Below are 26,049 nucleotides of genomic sequence, written 5' to 3' on the forward strand. Positions count from 1 at the left end.
ATGCACAGTAACATACGCTTTTGATCAGTGCAAGCAATCTGTTGAAAGAGTATCCAGAATCTTTAGGAACATATGGACACAAAATCTGTCTCTGCCCTGTAGTAAAACTTTAGTTCCACTGGGGCAATCATGATCCTGCAGAGCACTGGGTGGTCATCGTCTCGATATTTCTTCAGCACTGCAGTTTCCATTGCACGGTTTTCAAAATCATCAAAATGATCACGAATATCATCCAGAAATGTGTTCAGAGATTCAAATAATTCAACTACCACTGACAGTTCGATGTTGTGTGCCTGAATGGATTTACTCGTTTTGTCGAATCTCTTCAGAATGTTATTCAACAAGTCTGTGGGTTAAAGCGAAAGGCAGATTGAAGTTACTTTGATCCTTAATTGGCGATGTGGGCAGACTGGGTCCGACTCCTTGTTCTGTAGGCCTAACACAAAAAGTGAAGGGTGTTGTTTAGAAAATAAAAGCTGTACCGATATACATAGAAACCACACGGAATATCTGAAATTAAACTATGTTATATGTAATTAAATATTAACTTACCTGATTGTCAGACAAACTGAACAGACAGCAATCCTGCAACAAAGCAATTGTTCGGGTCGTTACAATATATTTTTAAATATATGAAAGCATGACGACCTTTATGTACAAAAATCTTCACTAATATACAATTGAAAAACAAATGTTAAATATTTATTTTCATTTCATACAGTATTAAATGGCAGTGTTTATATGATAGTGAAAATAAACAAATACTAGCCTAAACAAATCAGCCGATATGCATGCCAGTGTTGACACACTGTCGCTGGAGGTGAAAAGCTCTCAGTGCCTCAGAGTGCTGGTGTATAACACCTGTAACATGTTAAACCAGCGCTCAGCCAGCAGCCAATTGCAAGCTAGCAAGCCAATATAGAAAGTGTCACATGACAATTGTTCGTGTGGTGTTTTAGCTTGCTGAACTCATCTTCTTTAGAAACTTTATTTTTATTTTTGATGGCGCACATTGTAAGTGATATTCTTTTCTTTTATTTATTCAGTTCATTTCATATGTTGATGCACGTGCCTCATGACAAGTATAGGTGCGGTGCTGCATGCCTAAACAACTTCCGCTAAGAAAGCAGGGAAACGATCATTTCAATCTGGTATGTTATGTTGTTTTCGGTCTTTGACATCTTTTTTAATGGAATTTATATTTTCCAGTCTTTTACATCGTTTTTTAATGTAAGTTATTATATTTTTCCACCATTAAGAAAATAGTATGCAAATATTTATCATATGCAATATGTCTGGTCTTGTAATTTGTTTACTTGTGCAACTTTGCAGTGACTTCTCATTTTGTCTTGTTCGTCGTGAATTGTTTTTTTCCTTTAAGAGAAATTGGTTGTCTGTTTCCAGTTTAATAAAAAAAAAAAAAACAATGTATAATTAATGGTAAATATACCTCCTTTTGACAATAGCAAAACACCCATCAGGTCGCAATTGATTGCATCTGTACCAAAATCTGACAGCGTACCACTTTCAGTTTGACAGCATACCACTTTTTTGTATGTGTACCACATTCTGACGAAGTACCACTTTCTAACACTACACTGGTAATACATATTTATTGATTCATATTGTGTCTGGTGGCTAAGTCTGTCTTAGTGAACACTTTGTCTCTAAGAACACTTTGCTTGCTTCCCGAGGGGTGTTCTGTTAGTGGAGACTACTGTATACAAACCACACATTTTTAATGGCCACTACTTCAATACCACTTTGTCCCTTGAACAGTCATTATACAATGACTTTTATACCTTGTGACCTGTAAAAACAACATTGAATTCCTAACGTAATTCCTGTACTCACTATATCATTATATAAAGACTAGATTCACAAAAAAATTCCAGAGGCTTCACAAAACATTCTAGAGGCCTTTTTTTTATATAATTATCATCATTACATAAGCAGTGTTTTCAACAAAAAGTATTTTCCCCCTACTGTGGGGGATTGTACAAACATTTTTGTATCAAAATAATTAGGCCACTAATTTAATTAACTGTGGAGATCCTAAAAAATGGAATTTGTTTTGATAATAGATTGCTTATAATTAGGGCCAATGTTTTTCGGGTTTTATTAATTGTATTTTTCGGTGCTCATTTTGAGCTATTTTCGAGTTCTATGTAAATCATTTTTATTTCGGGGCTTTCGTTTTTGATATACTGTATAAAATTAGTGTTTTTGGTTACTTTCCAAAATGCTTGAGCGGTTTTTTTTTTTCTGTCAAAATAGTAGTAACTCGACTTGCACACTTAAATTGTACCTTCTTTCCTTTGATGTCTTCCACAATGAAATCCCTATGGTCACGGGCACATTCTTCTGGGGGTTTTGTGTGTAGGCATTTTTGTACATTTCGCCACAATTCTGTTTTAAATCCTCTGTGTGTTAACTGTAACTATAATGGTTTATTTAGATTTCCAGAAAGCTTTTGACAAAGTCCTGCATAAAAGATTAATTCTCAAACTGAACGCAGTAGGGATTCAAGGAAATGCATGCCCATGGATTAGGGAGTGGTTAACATGTAGAAAACAGAAAGTACTGATTAGAGGAGAAACCTCAAAATGGAGCGAGGTAACCATTGGAGTACCACAGGGATCAGTATTAGGTCCTCTGCTATTCCTAATCTACATTAATGAGTTAGATTCTGGTATAGTAAGCAAACTTGTTAAATTTGCAGACGACACAAAAATAGGAGGATTCAGAACTGGGCAGACACTTGGTAAATGACACTTAATAGAGAAAAGTGTAAAAGTACTGCACGCAGGCAATAAAAATGTGCATTATAAATATCATATGGGAGATACTGAAATTGAAGAAGGAATCTATGAAAAAGACCTAGGAGTTTATGTTGACTCAGAAATGTCTTCATCTAGACAATGTGGGGAAGCTATAAAAAAGGCCAACAAGATGCTCAGATATATTGTGAGAAGTGTTGAATTTAAATCAAAGGAAGTAATGTTCAAACTTTACAATGCATTAGTAAGACCTCACCTAGAATATTGTGTTCAGTTCTGGTCACCTCGTTACAAAAAGGATATTGCTGCTCTAAAAAGAGTGCAAAGAAGAGCAACCAGAATTATCCCGGGTTTAAAAGGCATGTCGTATACAGACAGGCTAAAAGAATTGAATCTATTCAGTCTTGAATAAAGAAGACTAAGCAGGGATCTGATTCAAGCATTCAAAATCCTAAAAGGTATAGACAATTTCGACCCTGGGCACTTTTTTGACCTGAAAAAAGAAACAAGGACCAGGGGTCACAAATGGAGATTAGATAAAGGGCATTCAGAACAGAAAATAAGAGGCACTTTTTTACACAGAGAATTGTGAGGGTCTGGAACCAACTCCCCAGTAATGTTGTTGAAGCTGACACCCTGGGATCCTTCAAGAAGCTGCTTGATGAGATTCTGGGATCAATAAGCTACTAACAACCAAACAAGCAAGATGGGCTGAATGGCCTCCTGTCATTTATAAACTTTCTTATGTTCTTAATACAGCTTGAAATCCTCCTAATAAGCCTCCATCCTGATTGTAATCTTGTTTTAAATCTCACAAGCGGAGTCTCCAATAGAAATGTAGGAATGTGCTGTCTTTCAGTAGTTGGGGCGGGTTTAAAGTATTGAGAACGAATCAATGATAGATGCAAGTCAGGAAGGCGGGACATTGCCCAGCAGCACTTGGAAATGTATTTATTATTATTTTTGTAGTAGGTTTTATTTTTTAATGGGAATATGGTAAAGTCAACATGAATTGATTAACCATTTCCACAGTTTTTCCGGTGTTTATTGGCTATCCAACGGTTTCATTTTTCTGTTGTATCGGGGGTGTTTTATCAGGTTTTATCTGTTAAAACCAAAAATCAGAACCCCTACTTATAATCTTGTGTCAGTGTTTGACACAGTCACAGAAAATGTGTTAACGGAGTCCCTTACCTACTAGTTGATGCTGGATCAATCTAAATGAATTATTCTAGTGTTTCCACTTTTTTAACGAGGTAAACTGTAAGCACGGTTATATTTTCTATACTAGCACAGCGCCGGTTTGAAAGTGAACTGAGCTGTAATGCACAGCATACTCCTATTGCAAAACAAGTGTTTGAAAAAGCTAAGATAGCTGGGAACTTAGCTACACTTACTGTACAGGTATATGTTTATTATTTTAAAGTAGTACAGCAATCATGTCAATCACTAAGCGAGTGCTATTCTGCAACAAACCTTGGTGAATTACACTGACTAGCCCAAAGAATCTTCTCGTCTGCAAAGGTATTTTAAAGTTTTACTGCTCTTGGTCGTAATCGCTCTCAAACATAATTATTTACTGTATTTTTTATTTTCTCTCATTTGAATTTGGTCTTACTTATGACTAATTTTATTGTATTTTATAACTGCTCTTGTCTGTAATGTGATATTGTGTATTGTGATATTTTGTAATGTGATACTTAGAAATAAATAATAATAATTATAATAAAACTTATGTGGGCACAAGACATGTCACTAGACCTATTTAAACTGTAGGAACTCCAGTATACACAGGGTTGGCTGGTGAACTCCTTCTGTGGCCACTGACAAGATTATGGAACATTAATAGCCTAATAAGGGTGAGTTTGGGCCATGCTGGCAGAGGGAGTGTATCCAATTAACATACCTTGCCCTGTATGAGCTCCAGCTCTTTATTGTATATGAATTGTATTCATTATCTTGATAATCAGGGCAATTTAGAAAACAATCAATTTAGACCATGCTTATTTTGAAAAACATCTGTACTTAAAGTGTAGTAGGTGTAAAAAATACTATTTATTTCCTTGCCTTGCAGTTTCCTACTGTAAATACTTATTTTCCTATTCATTGTTAAAGAATAATAGTTAATATCATCTGCATCAGAAGACCGTAATTGTATACATTACCTTAATCAGTTATGCTGGAATCTGAGCTTACAGAAGATCTCTGCATTCTAATTATAAATCATAGGGTCCAGCTGCCCTTGGACTGAAAAAAGGGCTTAGCGTTTGTCTCTCATATAGGATGAAGCCAGAATAAGCTTTGCATCACAGAGCCATGCGTTCACTGTCGACATTGAAGTGGGAATTAATGGGCAAATTGCAGCTGGAAAGAGTGGTTGAAAGAGATAACAAATTAGTTGTTGAATTCCAGGTATCAGGTGTATGCATTTATCTATATTACCCATGAAAAAAAGGCTTGTTTTGGTCTAAACTGCAATTCAAGCAAGCTGTAGCAGTACTGCTGCATTTTGTATACTCTATGTTGAACTGCAGAAAAAGGTAAGATTGAAAGCTGATTTTATTATTTTTTCACTTCATCTGCAAGGGTCCAGTTTCTAGCGTTTCCATTCCCTGTACAAAATACTTCCCAAATCTTAAAGAAATGAATGCATTGCTTGTAAATTGCATTCCGAGTCGAATGAGCTCCTGTGCTGGGGACTCTCTTGACCCCTCCTCTTTCCCTTAGTCTCATTAGTTTTGAAATATTTAAAAATCAGTTTGAACCCAGCAGCAGCAGATGCTCACATTCATATGTCTCCCAAGAACCCCTGTGTCTTAAGAGGCTTTTTTTTAACTCTCCGTATTGACAACTCAGCCTAATTAAAGCTCCCTGCTGCTGAGATACAGTAGCAATGTGCATGGGGAGACCTTTGTGTCCCACAAGTCCCCTGATGCAAAACCCTGGGAAGGTGCAAGAAGAAGAGAGACATCTATAATACATGTAGGCTTGTCAAAAGTGCTGCTGGCTGGGAGGTGGGAGCTTTCATCTTCTTAGGTCTGATTGGGTGGAGCAGAACCTCAGGCAAAGGGAGGGAGCGGGGAAGCAGTTTAGATTGCAGCACTGCATCGTATCAACTGAAAGCAGAGAGAGAGAGAGAGTGGTAGGTGCTGAGGACAGCAACAACACTCCAGTTAGCTTTGATGGCATTTCCAGTTAGCAGCAGCTCTGTTTCATTTTGCCAGTATTAATGACTTGCTCAGTCGATTTAATTTCTCCTTATTCTACGTTATGGATTACCTGTTGGTGACAGGGATGCAGTAAATCCCTTTGCTTCAGCTGCACAGATTTTTATTTAATTTTTGAATGAACAAAGACAAGTTGTGACCATAAGAAAAAGACAATGGACATGAACATGAGGAAATTTACAGTGAGGAGGTTCTTCTCAGTCTATCTCCGGAAGAAATCCCGCTCCAAGAGCTCCAGTCTAAGTAAATTAGAGGTCTGTAATTTTTTTTCCCCAGATGTATAATTGCTTCTTGCTATTTTTACTGATTGCCTTGATGAAGTAATTTAAAGCCAAGTAGTTTAGTCACTTTCTATTAATTGCGTCTTGTTTACCAGGAAGTTCTTTTCCTTGCCTATGCTATCAGCAGGGATTCAGCCAATCATACGGTGCTGTTGGAACTGATGTTTGCCAAAGGTCATTTATTTTTTACCCAAAGCACTTTGCTACACTTTTTTAATCACTGAATTTAGCATCCTGTCTTATCACAGAGGAACACAGTGCAGCATATTTTGTTGATGCTATTTTAGTTGGGTTTCCCATATATTAAAACGGAAAGTTTTTGTGTTGTTACAGTTTTATTCACAAAAAGGTAAGTAGTTACATATTCATGTGCTTTGACAGCTAGCAACACAGTATATTGTGCGGTAGGTTAAGATAATTAAACAAATCTGCTGTTTTTTATATATGTATATAAAATATTAACTTACACACTATGCTTACTGATTAAATATTCATACAATATCCACTGCATTGTCACTGGAACTTCAAGGAATTTAATAGTAATTACAGAAGGAGTATGCGACTACGAAAAAGTGACCTTTCAGTTGAACGGATCATAAGGCTGATTTTGGTACATTGCTATTTGAGTTGCATAAATGTTAGGCATGTTTGATTTGTGTCTTCTGAGGTTTGAAACCACCAGGCTTATTCTTTTTTTAAACCTTTTAAATTAATTATACAAACACATTCCAACTAAAGAGAAATGTTGCGAATAGGGTAGTGTGTATTTATTATTTATTTAATTCATTCAATGTATTTAAATGCCTCTACTGTTAGCTTCTCCCTCTGTAGTTTTTCACACAAATAGGTAACAAGATTCTGAACCCACTTGGAAACTGTCTACATACATAAAAAAGTTGATGATAATACATTAAAGGTGCTAATGATATACACAGCAATACAAGTTAAATTAGCACAGTAATGGAACATTGTTGGTGCCAGTTACAGTATACAGGTCCCTCTGTCATTCATTTTGTATTGAATAAAAAAAGCTGTTCTTGCAATTACTGGCCGATAAGAGCAGGTGACTGCTTGGTTCAAGTGGTTGTTAGGGCAGGTTATAAGAAAAAAATAATCTCAACAGTGTTATTTGTCTTTTCCAGAATACCAGTACTTTGTCACACTACAGGTGGACTGTTTCTCAGCAGGGCTTAACTGAGTGTGTGTTATTTCTATGCTGTCTATAGATAGTTATTTCTAACTATATATAGACAGCAGGTAAACTTTATTCATACTGTAAGCGCTAAACATGTACTGACTTTTTGCATCAATTAGGTTAGACAGCATATCGGACAGACCACATTACTAGCTAGGTACTAAGTGAAGATGTCAATAATGACAGTAATTGCCAGTTATTTTTAAATTACAGTTATCTCTGTGTACTGAATTATGTGGCTACAAGTGAATGTATTCTAAACCTGGAAAGAGACATCCATTTCAAATCATGCTATTTGTTTAGCAGTCATTAAAAGCAAATATATGTCATCAAGATTAGACTTTTCAAACAGGTGTGGTTTCCTACCACTGCACATATTTAATCTTCTTGCACCTGAAGGTTTTTACTGTACATTAGTAAATACCGTACTGGGTACACATTTCAAGAGCTAAATAAATGGTATTGGTTGAGTCAATATCAGATATTACATAAAATAGTTAATGTGGTATTTTGGTGGTACATTAATTCATTATTTGTAATAAAATACAAAATTCTGTTACGCATTGTATAACGCTGAATTAATTTGTCATGTGTCAATCTGACCTAGTTTGATCGTGGAAAGAGATGAGAAATTGGCATACATGGAAACAATAAAACTTTTAATTGTCTGAAAATAAATACTTGTCTAATTTTAAAATTATGCCATTTATGAAATACATCAATCCATCTATTTATTTTTAAAATATCAGTGCAGTACTGTATAAGCATTTATAAAAACTGTTGGCTCACAGATTTCACATATCACCTTTATGGCTGCTTCAAAGAAGTACTGTACTTCTTTTCAAACTGTCTCTTTTCATTGGTCTAGTTTTAATCCTTTTTTTGCCCAAGTTTGACAGTGTTAACTTTTACTTTCACTATAATGTTTTTTTTATTGTTTTTACAACCATTTCTTAAAAAAATAGCTTATTAAATGTGTATGAAAGATCAAAAGCAATCATGACAAATAAATTATTGCAAATGTCACAATGGAAAATGTTACATTTGAAGGTGGATCTACACGATAGCCTGGGGAAATAGCATTAATTATTTAAATATTAAGATAATACCTAAATATGTCCTTTGACAGCATTGGCAGTGGTGCCTTAAACAGGCCTATCACAATAGGTACTCAACAACATACAGGATTCTTTGTCTCACTGTGATCACACTAAACCAATCCATATTAATGTCGCTCCGTTTTTCTATGACACATTGAGCTTTTAATCATTGATCTCTATTATACTAGTTATTGACTTTCCAGATGCTTTCGTCTTAGAGGAGATAAGGTTACAGGATCAGTGAGTGACAGATGCTCATTGGAAATTAATGGATTTAAATGGAGTATGTAGAGAGTGAAGCGTGTGTTGCTTTTTGGAATTTAAAAGTTTTCAATCTAGGATCATGTGGCTAACTTTCTGCTGCAGCTTGTTTTCCATCTGCAAACAGGAAATTAATGGTATATGAAATTACTTGGTCTCTAGGCATGAACCCCAATGTATACTTCTGCTAAATTGTATTTATCAAGCGCCTAAATATCTACAACCTGACCTTTCATTAACATTCAGTGGTAACATTGATCTATGGTACATTAAAATGCATAGGTGTAAAGGATTAACATCTGCAGAACTGTGTGTTGGGTGACTGGTGTTAATCTCCCTCTGTATGCTCTCATGAAAACGACAGAAGGACTAACATACTGTGTTAAAATGTTGTGCACCTTGTTGTTCTCATCTTTTTATTAATGAAGCAATTGTGATACATTATGTACATTATCTGTTTTGTTATACAGCACACCCCTTTCAATATAGGAACTTCATAGGAACAGCTTGTATTAGATGGCATTCTACAGTATATGAAATGCTGATTCATTCTCACAAAGTTGGCAGCGGAGTTTGTTTTCTGCTAGCTGCTGATTTAAATTAATGTCATGTGAAGTAATTTTCCAGCAGTTCAGTAGTTCATCAGTGTACTGAAGTTTGTCTGAAAAATATACTGTATCACAGAGTTAGAATAAATATTTTAAATCAAAGATGCAGTCCTAAGAAAGCAGTGTTTTTTTTTTGTTTACTAGGTTATGACCTAATATGTCGCACTCCGATTGTTTGAAGCAGTTTTCAGTGTTCCATGAGAAGGCAGAGTGCAAAATAGGTGCAGTTTAACCTTTCTAGAATGACCTGTCTTCATATAGTACATCATAAATTCTGAAAAGGTAAACTAAGTTGATTTATCTGTGTTACAAAGTGAAATATAATATAAACAATACATTTGTGTGGAAAGACATACTGTAACCAATACCTATGTGGTTTTGTTCTTTGTTACTCATTGATCATTTTTGCATTACCCACTTAAAACCATTACACAGCCTCTACAGAAATTAAACTTTTATGTTAATAAGAGACTGTAAACATTTCTTTGCTCATCAATTAGACATAGTTAAGTGTCCCCTTCAAGTGGTAATGATATTTACTGTTTAAGTAATCCCTGTGTGACACTAAAATGTTTTTTTACCTCAGTATTTTACCTGTATCAGGTATGACTCATACTTGGATGCTGCAAATGTATACACTGAAGACAGTTATTGCATTTTCCAGTTTCCTTCACTCTAATTAAACTCTCTAAAGAAATTCTGCAGCTGGTGTGATTTGCAATTCATACAGTACAGTGACACCATCTGCCCAAGAACATGAAGATATTTATTTATCAGAACACATGTTTTTTTGTTCAATCCAAGTAAAACAAATGGACCATACTCAAGTAAAATAGTAAAAATCTCAGTCCCTATAACTGCCTGGGGCCAGACTGTGTGATCAATTGATGTTATTTTAATGCTACACAATTATTATGCTCCTCGTGTCACTATGTTTTGTTTTGAATTCTTAACTTTCAACAATGGTATAGAACACACAAGAATGCACTTGTCAGTACAGAGCTGTTTTGCTCTGTACTGACAAGATTTTAATCTTATCATTTATCTCAGTGATAAGATTAAAATCCAATTCCATTGGCATCAATTAAAATGTGTCTGTTCATAATTCATAATTATATGGCAACATAAACTCTAGCATGACACATGTTTTTAATTGGAAGGTTATATCATTTTCAGACATAACATTAAATTAATATGAAATTCATGAAGTTCAATAATTCAGGTCAGCGGGCTGAGTTAACACTGTTGTTGAACCAATGTGGGCAGATCGCATTGCTCACTCTTTATGAGAGAATGTGGTGATTCAGTAGGTGAAGGCCGATACCATGGTTACTACACATTACGGCTTCAAATGTTATTCTTGACTGGAACCAAATAACAAGTTGAAAGTTTCTGTTGAATTTTGCCAGAAACAACTGAGTGAAAGAACTGATTGAAGAACCAATTGAAAATGTGATTATCTTGTGCAGGGTCACAGTCCAGTATCAAGGGCAGCCTTCCATCCTTGAATACAATGAAAAAATGTAAGAAAAAAAGCAGGGGTTCCATAAATATATAGCATTACACATCCCCACATATTGCTACAACTGTTTAAATAATATACCTGTAATTTTTCATTGTTAACATCCTGACAACGTTTTACACTTTATACCTTTAAAGTCTGTTTCAAAGCTCTTTTCAAAAGTGCACTGATAGTGTAAGGATTATTGCCCACATTGTCAAACAGTTAACACAGCAATAACGATCCATGATGTGGTATGGAAAAGAAAAGCCAGAGCATTTATGATTTAGAGGACAGATCTCAAACCCCAGTGCACTAGAGCGCCCATTTTGGAAGAGTAGAGAAAACCATAGGAAAAACTTTTTTTTTTTTTTACTATTCCTTTATTCCATTTTCCATTTCAAAACCAAATATATAGATAATTTTTCAAGAGCAGTTAAGCATTAGGTTTGCCATCACATTTTAAACACTCATGAGCAGATCAAAGCTCTGCAACTGCTGCAAACAGCTCTGATCCTAAAACTAAAATCAATGATGCTTTCAGAAAAATCCCCAAACTGCTATGTCAAGAACACTTGAAACATCAATTATGCAGATACCTACAGTACAAGTTATATGTCAATTATAGTTATCCGTTCTCTACAATTAAAATCAGCTCATTGTAATGTGTGTGGGATCAGCAAGTTGGTGAATAAAGAGAAACAGTTGAATGGTGGTCAGCTCATTTCAAAAATAGAATAAAAAAAGACACCACCCTTCCTAAGCACCTAATGTCATGTTATCAATATGCTAGACATCATGTCATTATTATTATTACACCGTGTAACAAATTTTTTATTTTTTTTTGGTTCCTGGGTAGTAAGTGTTATTTCCTAATTGCTTATGCCTCAAAAGTATAGAAAATGGCTATTATTCCCCACAAACTTTGCTTTTGTGACCAGGACAGTGATATTTTGAAATTTACCTATTTTCCAGAACATTCCAGATAGATTCAGTGCTGAGTAAACTTGGAGTAACTTCTAGAACTTTCTAGAACTTTCCAGTAATATAAATAGTATTATTATTATTATTATTATTATTATTATTATTATTTATTTCTTAGCAGACGCCCTTATCCAGGGCGACTTACAATTGTTACAAGATATCACATTATTTTTTACATACAATTACCCATTTATACAGTTGGGTTTTTACTGGAGCAATCTAGGTAAAGTACCTTGCTCAAGGGTACAGCAGCAGTGTCCCCTACCAGGAATTGAACCCACAACCCTCCGGTCAAGAGTCCAGAGCCCTAACCACTACTCCACACTGTAGTATAAATACAGGGGCCTTAAGCCCACCAGTTCAGTTTAGTTTCAGCTGCCTAAGTGGATACATATCTGCATTTTTCTGAGATGGCATCAAGAGGCTGCAAGCATCCGGCAGACGCATTTTGCTATGTCTGCGGCCAATTTATCAAGACAAGAGCGAAAAAGTACTCAGTGGAAGCAAGATGTGTGAGGCCTACAAGGCATATTTCGGCATGCCTGTTGGGGATCAAGACAAACCCTGGGCACCTCATTTCACCTGCGAGCACTGCAAAAAAATCTCTGGAAGGTAAGATGGACAAATGTTGCTCAGAATTTTATGTTCTAAAATTTGTTAAAATTTTTAAAATTGTAAAAGTTTTTAATTTTAAAATGTTTTACAATTTTCAATGTTATTGAAAAAATATATCATATATGAAAAATGTTGCGAGAATCTTTTACACATTAGTCATGGGTGAAATAAATGTATTTTTGTAGGATGGTACAGAGGGGAAAAGAGAGCCATGAAGTTCGCTATCCCAAGAATTTGGCGGGAACCCACTGACCACTCAAGCAACTGCTACTTCTGCATGGTGGACCCTTCCAAACGTCGGACTGGCAAGAATGCACCTGCTATCACGTATCTGGACCTTCCTTCATCCATCGATCCGGTGCCACACTGCCATGAGCTCCCCGTACCCACTCCTCCGGAGAGAGAGCAGCCGTCTTTAGAAGAGAGCAGCAAGTCAGAGAGTGAGGAAGACGTTGTAGATCCAGATGACAATTTCAGAGGTGGAGCTGAGGAGAGAAACCCATACTACCCCAACCAAAAAGACCTCAACGACTTGATTAGAGATCTTGGTCTCACCAAGTCCAATGCCGAGCTTTTGACATCTAGGCTCAAGCAGTGGAACTTGTTGGATGAAAGTGTGCAAGTCGCAGATCAGAGGAAGCGCCACCAACCTTTTTCCAGCTTCTTCACCCGTCAAAATGGGCTCTGCTTCTGCCACAATGTCACCAGTCTGTTCGAGGCAATCGGAATCGCCTGTAACCAGAATGAGTGGCGCCTCTTCATTGACAGCTCATCCAGGAGCCTCAAAGCCGTGCTGCTCCATAATGGTAACAAGTACCCGTCTCTTCCCCTGGCTCACTCGGTGCACCTCAAAGAGGATTACAACAGCATCAAGACCTTGCTGAGACTTCAAAATGGTGGCATTCCTGATGGGTCTCCAAGGCGGTTTTACCAAGTTTCCCTGCTATCTTTGCCTTTGGGACAGCAGGGACACCAAGGCGCACTACCACGGGCGGGACTGGCCACAGCGGACCGAGTTCTCTGTGGGGAGGAACAACGTCAAGTGGGAGCCACTGGTGGACCCCCGGAAGGTGCTGATGCCACCACTGCACATCAAATTGGGCCTTATGAAACAATTTGTCAGAGCTCTAGATAAGGAGTCGACAACCTTCAAGTACATTCAAGACTTCTTCCCTAAAGGTCAAAGCCGGTGTCTTCATTGGACCACAGATAAAGAAGATCCTGGAGTGCAATGAATTCCCCAAGAAGCTCACTAGTAAGGAGAAAGCGGCTTGGAACAGCTTTGTCGCAGTGGTTCGGGGCTTCCTGGGCAATCACAAGGCCGAAAACTATGTGGAGCTGGTTGAGACTCTGGTGAAGAACTACGGCACAATGGGCTGTAGGATGTCCCTCAAAGTCCATATCCTTGATGCTCATCTTGATAAATTCAAGGAGAACATGGAGCGTACTCGGAGGAGCAAGGCGAGCGCTTCCACCAGGATATACTGGACTTTGAACGCCGCTACCAAGGACAGTATAACGAGAACATGATGGGAGACTACATTTGGGGGCTGATTCGTGAAAGTGATTTACAGTATAATCGTAAATCCCGAAAAACTACTCACTTCTAAATCTTTTGTAGTCATTTTTGTATTACTTTAGTATAAATACATGTTAATTTGGATTCATATGTTGTTTTTTTCGGACTTTATGTGAACGAAAAGACACAAATTCGCCCGTTTTCTCATTGGAAATAGGTAAATTTCAAAATATCACTGTCCTGGTCACAAAAGCAAAGTTTGTGGGGAATAATAGCCATTTTCTGTACTTTTGAGGCATAAGCAATTAGGAAATAACACTTACTACCCAGGAACAAAAACTGTGTTACATAGTGTTATTTGTTTATTTAGCAGACGCCTTTATCCAAGGCGACTTACAGAGACTAGGGTGTGTGAACTATGCGTCAGCTGCAGAGTCACTTACAACTACATCTCACCTGAAAGATGGAGCACAAGGAGGTTAAATGACTTGCTCAGGGTCACCCAATGAGTCAGTGGCTGAGGTGGGATTTGAACCGGGGACCGCCTGGTTACAAACCCTTTTCTTTTCTTTAACCACTGGACCACACAGCCTCCTTTAATGAAGTTTAATTGTTTGTTTAATTATAGACGTGTTTTTATGTTTACTATAAACTAGAAAATCCTTAAACCGGAAATTAATAATAGAGCTTTCTATAACATCTTAAGAGCATGGACTGCTGTTGTGCTTCACAATGTTAAGTTTTTATAAAAATGTATTTTTAATTCTTCTTCTGTTTGTGCTTGATGAGTATGATTTATACACAGAACATGATATTGCAGTACATCAGCTGCCAGTGAAATTCATAGGGGTTAGACCAGACAAACTAATGTGACGTAAGAGCACAACTGTAACAATTCTGATTAGGGACACACGAAAGTAGTAGATAGGGTTGATATAACCAAAAAAAAATGCATATATATATATATATATATATATATATATATATATATATATATATATATATATATTCTGAGGTTTGTGTTCTTATTGTCTTTAGAGCAGGTTAATTAATACATTAAATCTGCATGTTTAATACATATACTTCATTTGAATTCCAGATACATAGACTGTAATTCATAGAATAGAAAAAAGTTCAACTTTAGCAATAACCTGGAATGCAATCACCAAGCATACTTATATACACACTGCGTGTGTATATATATATATATATATATATATATATATATATATATATATATATATATATATATATGACACCAATTCAAAGTGAATTCCCATGGAAAACCTGAAATTCATATGGCTTTGAAGGCAAATGCATCCAATTTAGGGTATATGAGTCTATGCACAAGGCAAAGTCTATAGAGAAATCAGGGGTTATGATCAGCCTGCAGCTGAGCAAACATAGTCACAGTAATTACAAGAGTATTGTGTGTTGTGAAAGAGTGATACCGGTATTTCCATGGATATATAATTAAACAATATGAGGGTGTCAACTGGTTTTGTATGGTAATGACTGGTGTGGCCTTATTGCTTTTATACTTCAGTTGTATATCATATTTCAGTCACTTTCTTCTTTTACATTGTCTTTTTTTTCTCCGTATGTCTGTGATCTAGTGCCCCTCGTGATCAATGTGGTAGAACCATAGTGTATATCACTGTTGGAGTCTCTTTAATGCCAGGATCAGGTGCAGCAAATCAACCATGAGAAGTCAACCCTACGAAACACAAGTTAGGTTGCCAGCACTATGAGTCAAATTATCACAAAAAACTGCATTGTATTACAGACAAATATTGGACCAGCACACTTATTTGGCAAAAAAAAAAACAATGAGCCTCTGACCTTTTAAGAATACAAACATTAGTTATTCAAAAACAAACAAAAAGTCGAACTCCTCTTGGAACTCTAAACTTGAGATTACTTTTGTCTCTACACCATCTATTATTAATGTAGGGAAGGCTAGTCTGAATTCACAGCCATGGGGGGAGGATGAGTGACATAGACACACTTGTTAATATCTACAACACAATACTAAATCTAAAATGACTCATTGTGAGTGTGAGCATTCAATCACTAACCCTATAAGCAGGTATTAATCAGTGGGTATTTGAGATTGATTCTCTTATCAGTGTGTATACTTGGGAGGTATATACTTTATCTTAAACAACAGCTGGTGACCTAGATAAAAAAAAATACATGGACAATGGAACATGGTTTGATTCACTGGTTCTCTTAAGAACTTCATAGGCATTGCATTTATTTGAAAATAAATACATAAAAATACTTCAACTGATTGAGTTTTATTTAGATTCACTGATTTAAACATTAGATAGATTACAGTTAACAAGTAATTTAGTCATTCAGTTTTTTTTAGCCAGTGCAGTTTATAAAGATCCATGACTTGTGGGTTTCCATGTTCCCATCACAGCAGTGTGATGTGTGCAATTTTCAATTCAATAACATCTAGGCATTGTACAAATTCAACTTATTTCTGTTGATTAGGTGTTTAGCTTGGTATTGACAGTATATTAATAAAAGGTACACCATATTCTTTTGACAAGTACAGAAAATAGTGCACTCAAACACTGGCTCTGAGTGACTGCAGGCACTTTACATCCTGATACAGGCTCTTAGGAATTGTTGCATAATACTAATGCACATGTCGGAACACAGATAGAATTGAGATAGAGGGGGATAAATACTATAGGAAAGACTTTTATATGTGAGACAGAATTCCAAGAGCTTCTGGGCTACATACTAGTATATGCTTTGAAAAATGTGTTATTCTAAATAATTAATCATTATATTATTATTTATTTATTAGCAGACGTCCTTATCCAGGGCAACTTACAATTGTTACAAAATATCACAGTACAAAGTATCACATTACAAAATATCACATTGTAAAGTATCACATTACAAAATATCACATTGTAAAGTATCACATTTCAGAATATCACATTACAGATAAGAACAGTTGTAAAGTATAATAAAATCAGTAGCAAAAGATTGAATTCAAATAAGAGCAAAAAAGAGAATGCAGTAAATAATTGCATGTAAGAGCAGGTTTGACTAAGAGCAGTTAACTTATATTAAAAATATTTGTTTATCCGAATAAAGTCCAGTATGAGCACGTAGTAAGTACAATGAATGGATGAGAATGATTTCAAATAAGAGCAATTACAAAAAAAAAAAGAATATGGGTACCAATAAGAGTAAAGTCAAATACAAGATACAATAAGTAGTTATAGTTAAGAGCAGTAGTAGAATACAGCAAGGTATGGAGCAGTTCAGTGCAAGTACAAGCTGATGCAAGTACTGGTACAATTGGGTGCCATATAGTCAAGTATAGTCAAGAGTTGTGAGGTTTACAGATGCTGTCTGAACAGGTGTGTCTTGAGGAGGCACCGGAAAGTGGTCAGGGACTGAGCAGTCCTGATATCCATGGGTAGGTCGTTTCACCACTGAGAAGCAAGTGTGGAGAAGGAGCGGGATCTGGAAGCGGGGGAGTGGAGAGGGATATTAATTTTACAATATGGTTATATGGGTAGCGCTTTTGATTACAGGGCATACATAACTATGTAATAACATAGTAATAACTATTATAACCATGTGTTCTTAAATAACTACTGGTTGATAATACATGCTGTGACCATGTAAATATATTAGGCAACAAAATGTTGTTCATAAGGCAAAATAATTACCAAGTAAGACCATAAGTCATTGGTAATTACCCAGTTATCACAATGTAATTACATGGCTATTCATTCAAGCACTACCGTTATATTTTATTTTGCAGAAATATTGTAATAAGTCTCCATATGTAAAATGCAGTCAAACCTTCAGTGAAATATACTTCACTTACAGAAAGCCTGTGTTTTTGCAATTCTTCTGTTCTTGCATTTATTAGTCATCTTGTACTGACAAAAAATATATAGTTTTTCCCCTATGGTCTAGGGAACTCAAATGTTTGAAAAGCCATCTTCATAGCAAAATTAAGCAATTAAATATTCACTTGCTATTTCTAGAATAGTTTGATAATGTACCAATAGCAGTAAATGTTTGCATAACATTGCATGTAGACAGATAAACCAGTTCATTGATGCTAAGTGTAAAAAAAAAGTTGCTGTAGAAATACATTTCATAAGTTCAGCTGCAGGATGTAAAAATATTGGAGTTGTATGTCCTGTGGGTTCAAAAAGCACCCTTAGATTAATCAATTTTCATTCTGTTTCCATACTTATTTGGTCCATCACATGCTACAGCAATCAGCTAATGTGAGGCAACTTTTAATGTGACCTTGGTATCTTCACACATGTATCTTATTTTAGATATGCCAATTATTATAGTCCGTAAAGATTCACCAAAAAAAATCAAGTCCAATATTTGTCTGTAATACAATGCAGTTTTGTGTGATATTTTGACCCACAGTACTGGCAATCATACTGTATTTAGGATTCTTCACACGCTAACTTGACTTCTTATGGTTGACTTGCTGCACCTGATCCACATATTGGCAGTAATATTAGATATGCTTCGTGTCATGGGAACTGAAGTCAGGACCTGGATTATAAGCACTTAGATACACCCATTGCGGAACCTAGGGTTGCATTTATGTAACTCGAGCATTACGATTCATATTTTCACTGATCGAAGAGTTGATGATCTTTATGTGTATGTTTGAGTGTTAATGATGTACATTCGATGGTGATTATGTGAAATCAGCAGAAATTTCAATGTCAGCTTGTTGTCAGGGATTAATACCACATCACAAGAATAAAAATGTGAGTGTAAATTATAGCAGTTAAATATAAATTATATGCAGTTTTATCTTCTTAACTTCTTACTTTAGTAGACATACGTTTCAACAAAAGCAATTTAAGACACTGGAAAACCTTTAGCTTATACATTTTGAATACTAGACCAAGAAGCTTATTTACTTTAGCAATTTTGCATTAGAACCTAATTTTGTTTGGCATAATGCACCAAAAAAATTGTTTTCGGTTATTTTAGTTGGCTGGCACCTGCATTTCTGTCTAATCACTTTTGATTGATTTTTGTATTTCCTGTTTTGGGCAATTATTAATTTGCATGCTTCAGTTGCATTTTCATATTTGTGGTCATAGAAATGTCACATAGGTTTTCTACCTCAGGTAATACTGTAATGAAATCCAATGGTGTTAATTAAATAAAGCCGGTGTTTCCCAGCATAACTAATTAAAACCATCTGTCATGTTTTATTAGCTTTTGTCTGTAGTTACTTGAGAACAGGTTGCCAAAGACAGGATATTCAGGGATGAAAATCAGTCACTTTTACAAGTACAAACTATAACACCTTGTAACAGGGTGAGGTGCCCTGTACATTGTTTGTTTACTTTTAGATCGGGGTCCCCCTCTGCCCCTGTGTTATTTTGTATTATTATTATTATGATTTATTATTGTATTTGTCGGCGAGCGCCGTGTTTTTGTTTTGTTTTTAAAACGTGTCCTGGCAGAGGCGAGATCGGTGCTCGTCCTCTGCCAGGAGTAATAATTAATAAACCCGTGCAGATTGTGGCCGAGGGGTAATAGGATGATTTGCTAATTAGTTAAACCCCTCGGCCATGATATAAAAAGCCTGCAGCTCTCGCTAACGGGGGGTGGGTGTTTGGAGTAGAGACGGAGAGCGAGAGGATTAAAACGAAACTAACAGTAAACAGGAACAGTGACGGCGATCTGCCCAGCCTGACCTGTGTTTTTGTGTTAGTGATTTCTTTTTGTTTAATTATTTATTTTGCTCTGTGAGCGAGTGTTTTCTGTTTGAATATTTTATTTATTTTTTGGATTCATTAAATAAAACGGCGCCCGCGCCACTGCACAATACCTTTTTTGTTTTTGTTGTCCCTTCTTCTGCCGTGACGTCAGACCACTCAGCCGTTCCTGCCACACACCTACTTTTGCAGATTTTTACGTTATCCGACTGTTTTGAATTTAAAGGTGTGCTTGTGACTTGTGCACAACATGCGATTCCAGATACTGAGCCTTGCTATTCAGAAAAGACAAACACATTATTAGAACTTACACCTCATAGAGCTATACTGTAGAAACTTTTCAAAAGGACGCTGGCAAAACTCTATTGAATCGGCATGAAGATGTGTACTTGGACCTGTTAGACAGAACATACTGGGTGCATTTGATTCAGAAAAGACAAGCTTACTGTTTCATGAACTGCAGTGGAACCGCTGTGAACATGAAAATTAAATGTACCCTTTAAAGGACTTCGAAGCGTCTCGGCAAACAGAGACATTTAGTTGTTTGATTCAGTTGTCAATTGTCTCTTACAGTATTGCTTACTTTAATAAACATATTGTTCAACAGCTGTGATGTGACATGCAGCTTCCACTTGTGATCTTCTTCATCTTGCTGTAATGATGGGGCATTTGGAACAAACCAAGTGCATTTCTTTCATATTCACAACTCAGGTTATATCAAATTTGCTCTGTAAAAAGTACAGTTCTCTGAGCAACCCCCCTTCCGGCAAGAACATGGGATGGGGGGAGAGATTGGAGGGAAGTTAATTGTTTTACTGTCAAAAATATCGGACCACTTAATGAAGAGACACAAGCAGAAAAGAAATCTGTGGCATTCTTGTTATAGGACATAATACTGTTCACAACGTTTTGTGAATATAGAATGTCAGCTTCATTTAGTGTTTTACCAGGGACACCTTGTCAATCAAATATTAAACAATCACAAGAGAGTGACTCACCTTTAAGCATGAGTGGGAGAGCTGAGACACCAACCAGTTTCCCCTGGCTCCCAGTGTGTAGGTCTAACCCCTGTGTTCCACCTCACGTAGTTACACCTGAGTATATGTCATTTAAATGGGGCATTTGAAGTGGTACATGTAGAAAGCAGCATAATGCTGCTTCTAGTTTTAGTTAAGAGTTGCACTCCAGTATTAATTGAAGTTGATATACTGTGTGTGCCGCAATCCTCTGTCTAGAGTTTAAGCCTGACCTTAAACATATTTTATTTCCCTTTCTCTGGCATGAAAAACAAACTACCCATATGAGCAGTATGACAGAAGAGCATTGTAAAAATTCAACAATTTGTTTTCCATTATGTAACACATAAAAACATATAAAGATTTCTCATCAACACATTTGTCTGAATGAATACAGTACATTACCAAGTTTCTTTTTATTACTATAAACTAATTTAAAGGTGATTCAATTCAAAGAAAATGTTTTTTTTGCTATATTTTTGTAATCATTTTCATTGCATTTTTTTTAAAATATATTTTTGTATGACCCAAGCCCTTCCCTGTGAGGAATAATGAATGCTACCATGTATAGAGTTGTCTTTAGGACTAATGAAGGAAAGGTGGGAGGGATTTAGGCCAGTGAGAATCACAGCTTTGAATACACATCTCACATTTACCTGAGGGCCCCATTAAAGGATTAGGACAAAACAATAACTATAAACTTTTCTGACAACATACCAAACAAAATATTTAAGCAATCATTTAACAGTGCTTGTTTATGTGTTTGTTACAGGATGGAGGTATTGTGAAAGAAATAGATATTAGCCACCATGTCAAAGAAGGCTTTGAAAAAGCAGACCCTTCACAATTTGAGCTTCTCAAAGTATTAGGTCAAGGTTCTTATGGAAAGGTAAGCCACAATCTTGTTATTTATTGTTACATAACCCTAATGCTGGTACTATTTATTATACAACCACAGTATACATGTAAGAATGAAACACTAGTTTTAAAAACTGACTCCACTGCACAGACAGAAATAGCTGAAAGAGGATTCAGAAACAAACACTCGAATTCCAAACTGTCTCGTATTCAACGCTTTTTAAAATGTATTATTTATTTTACCAGATCTAATTTTGGGATCTCAAAATAACCGGGCGGATCACACTGTTTCAAATTACGCCGTGCTGCTAAGCAAATGTAGAGCTTGATCTAAGGAAAGTAATTCTCAGAATTTAGCTGTTTCATTTAGGTTTAAACTTACTTTTCTTTTCCATACATTGTACTTGTTTTATTAACAGAATACTCCATGAATGTTCATAGAGTGCTGTGGTTATTTCACTCATGACAATGGCCAGTAAATAGTCATGTATCCTCTATGTATTATATTATATGAATCAGTATTTACTGTACATAAAAGTACAATTGTGATTTCTTTTGAATACTGCATGTTTACATGAAAGAGCAACCGCAGATGCAAACTAGTGAAAGTACACAGAGCTAATCAACATAATAATATGTATTCCCATCGTTTCATAGGTCTCACATTTTCCAATATAAAAAACAAACCTCTTGTAAAACTTCCAGAAGCAATTTGGCTTCTCAGTAGCCTATCACTATTTTTCCCTTTGACTTGCATGTTTTCAATATCTCCACGCTCCTCATTTAACTTCCTGACGTAGAATGCAGGGACGCGGCAGGAGATATCCTAAGTCTGGAGTCATATCATGTGCGATTTAAAGTAATTATTTTGTTACCTCTATGTACTTTAATTTACCATTGTTATGTTTACATACCTGTACAGTTCCGATTATTACCCAATCATTTGAAATGGTACACAAATAACACAAATAACATTATTTATATGCAGTATAAATCAAGGAAGTTATAAATCTATTAGTAATTATGAGTTTGTCAAGTTGTAACCCAATTTCCCCTTGAAGCAAGAGATGGACCATCACACTGGAGATAGCAGGCAGGGTATAGAATTCGAGTTAGTTGAAAAATAACTTAGTCAGCTTACATAAATAGGCTGGATCCTGCTGCCATAGAATCATAAAAAGGTGAACAAGTAATATGCTGTTTATTTTTCTCTTTTGTAGGTGTTTTTGGTGAGAAAAATTAAAGGGACTGATAGTGGGCAACTCTATGCTATGAAAGCACTGAAGAAAGCAACACTAAAAGGTAAATTCAGTTTAAGGTCAAACTTCCGTTTTAAATTGATGATTTCAGCATTATAAACAGTTAACTTATTAAGTTGTTTGGATGCTTGTCTTTTTAGAATCAGGCATTTTTCGCGCTTCAGTCACCTTTACAAAGAAACCTTTTCACTCTCTCATTAAAGTCAAATGAGTCAACCCCTTTGACGTGCAGTTAGCTAAGACCTGTCATTAGCCTGGAACATTTCATGCTTGTTTTCTCGCCAAGGCTGACTCAGCCTCTGTGCTGTAATTTCTGCTGCCTCAACAGAGATTCGACATGGACAGTTATATGGTGACCAGAGGTACAGTATCCTTGCTGGTCCAATAGCTAAAAGGTATATGTGATTGCAGGGATGGAAATAAGACTCCCATTGCATAGCAGTTTGATTCAATCCTGGTTTTACTGAGTTTAATAAGACCCACCTGAGCTTGTTACCTATACACTGTGGCTAAATCAAGCTTGCATTAAAACCTGGAATGGGTGAAATTGTTATGCAATATAAGTCTTATTTCCAGCCCTGTGATTGGCTTTAAGCTGAAGCTGTTGCTTATGTTCTTTATTTTTGCTGCTGTGCTGTGCATAAGAACATTAAGGAATTGCTGTCTATTACAGTACATGACAAAAAACATGCAGCTTTGCTTTGTGGTACACATAAGGTATAAATCCTGAATGGACGTTTTAGATAGTATTTAAGTTTATGTTTTGTAGTCTTTCTTTTTATCTTGCTAATATTGTACAAAGCGATTACAAAAATTCAATATAATATGTATTACATAATGCACAATGCTTTTAAAACATTTTTTCTGCAGGTTAAACTCAACTTCACCTTCTTTTTTTTGTTTCCTACCCTAACCAATCATGTTTTTATCTTTCATGTCTTTCTACCCATCTTCCTGACAGATTATGAGTACACAAGTATCAGTATTCATATGCATGCAATGATTTATATTAAAAAAGGTTTTATTGTAGTTCTCTTTAGCTTTTGTTATGTTAGAATGTTCAAATGTGCATTATTTAAGTGCAAATGATCAATTGGTAGATATTGGATTCAATTTACAAATCTATTTTTGATCAGAGCTACTAATTTGGATTTAATGTAGATTAAAAACTTTGCACAACTCAAGCAATACTACAGTTTAATATTTAACCCAATACAGTGTGTGTGTGACAGACTGCATTACTTGACAAAGACTTGTTTACCTGATATCCACATTGCAGCAAAGTGTGTAGCATTGCATCGCCAAAGCTATTGTTGTTGACATTTTGTTCATTTGGATACATTTTGTTGAAATTTGGCTACTCAGGTCAAGTCCTTGTTTTCAGTCAAACAAGTTGAAGAATCCATTTTAAAATGCAAAATTTTAAATGTCAGTCCAGTTTGACAGGAAACTACTGCAGGTTTCTATAAACAATTGGTTTCATTTTTAGCTTTCTTCTCTCTCATTTTTACGCATCCTGGTCTCAAATGAGTAGGTTGTTTTAGCAAACATGTGCTGTCACTTTAAAACATTGACATCTTGAACTACACAAATACAATTCTGATAGAGGGGTTGTTTTCTGATAGTCTTGCACTCACCCCTTCAAGGCCGCCTTTCCTGTTAGTAACAAATCAACTGCTTCCCCAAGTGACTGACATCCTTTACAGCCTGTAAGATGCTTGACCCTGATGACCCAGGAAAAAAAGTGTAACAGATTTCCTGAAAGGGAAGGCAAGCAAATTGAGAACTTTCTTTTACCTAGTTTACAAGGTGAAGATTCCCAGACACCCTGAAATTGTTGTGGATCATGGGGAGGTTGGCTCACCCAACAAATTAAAGCCTGTCCAAAATGTAAAATCAAGAAGGATTAAGACTATAATACAGGCCCCAACAGCAGCATTGTAACTTAGATTCCCACACTGCAGGTGTAACCATGGTTACAACTATACGTCATAGTAAGAGAAGGCATTTCAGCAAGAATGTGCTTTCTGCAAATCAATAACCTTTGTGACAATACTGTTGCTACTATTGACTATGGATGTGCTATATTTAGATATATAAATGAGTGCCAGGGGCACAAACTTTTGCTCTGTTACAATGTGCCCATGGTGCGTACATAAGCATAACTCTACATTACAGTGCAGCTGTTTTCTGGAGAACAAAGTGTTGAAAAAAATGTGTTTAATGCTTGTATAACTGTGCCTGTGCCTCAAAATGCAGGTTGGTATAAATAAAAAGCAGCTGCAAATTTCATTTTCTTAGGTTTGTTTTTCACTGCCATCTTACCTTTATTTATGATGTTTGAAATTTGGTTTGTATTGCAATTACTCAAATACTGCAAAAAAAACCACTCACAGTAATTGCAAAAAAATAAATAAATAATGAAACAGTAAAAAATTGAAGAACATATCATTTGCATTGAAAAAATGCATAGTGTTTATATGACGTATTTTTTAACAAATGTAAGTGTCAGCCTGTTTGCAAGTGTGACAGGGTGGGCCGATGTGGAGACGTCAGACCAGAATGCAGGAAGGAAAACAAAAGAAAAATAAAGTGGTGAAAGAGGCGCCGTTTATTTTTAAAACAAAAATAAATAAAATATTTTAACAAAAAAACACTTGCTCACAGAGCAAAATAAAGACAAAACAAAACAAATCTCTTAAACAAAACAAATCTAGAACACAACACAAAATACCAAACACGCAGGTCAGGCTGGGCAGATCGCTTTCACTGAACCTATGTTGATTTTTTTTTTCTTTTCTTTTTTCTCCTCGCTCTCTCTCGTTCACTCCTCCGAACACCCACACCAGACTGCAGAGCGCTGCAAGCTTTTATGCAGGTGACCATCTCCCGATTAGCAACAAATGAATCACTTAATTCGATAGATGGCCACCTTCTACACAAGGTTTTTAAATACTACTGGCAGAGGACGAGCTGCCGACCTCACCTCTGCCAGAACACATTTAAATTAAAATAACAAAACAAACGCACGGCTACGCCATCATTTAAAAATACAGAAATTATAATAAAACAAAACAGATACAAAATAACACACA

The 26,049-nt window shown here is 36.0% G+C and overlaps 1 protein-coding gene across 3 annotated transcripts in view; it reads left to right on the top strand.

Annotated features, from left to right (window-relative positions):
* LOC117410726 (ribosomal protein S6 kinase alpha-2-like) overlaps positions 1–26,049 on the top strand; it is a 59,334-nt gene that overhangs the window by 5,116 nt on the left and 28,169 nt on the right. The window contains exons 1-3 of one of the 3 annotated variants that reach the window (XM_059025050.1): positions 5,303–5,320; positions 21,610–21,726; positions 22,916–22,997. In XM_059025050.1, the coding sequence (XP_058881033.1) occupies positions 22,967–22,997 (31 nt within the window). In that variant the 5' untranslated portion in view covers positions 5,303–5,320; positions 21,610–21,726; positions 22,916–22,966. Of the gene's footprint in view, positions 1–5,302; positions 5,321–5,685; positions 6,262–21,609; positions 21,727–22,915; positions 22,998–26,049 lie in introns of those variants that run through there. The other 2 variants (XM_034017490.3, XM_059025049.1) reach the window with 2 other exon arrangements.

The sequence above is a fragment of the Acipenser ruthenus genome, chromosome 6, assembly GCF_902713425.1.
Source record: "Acipenser ruthenus chromosome 6, fAciRut3.2 maternal haplotype, whole genome shotgun sequence".
In the NCBI taxonomy this organism is placed as follows: domain Eukaryota; kingdom Metazoa; phylum Chordata; class Actinopteri; order Acipenseriformes; family Acipenseridae; genus Acipenser; species Acipenser ruthenus.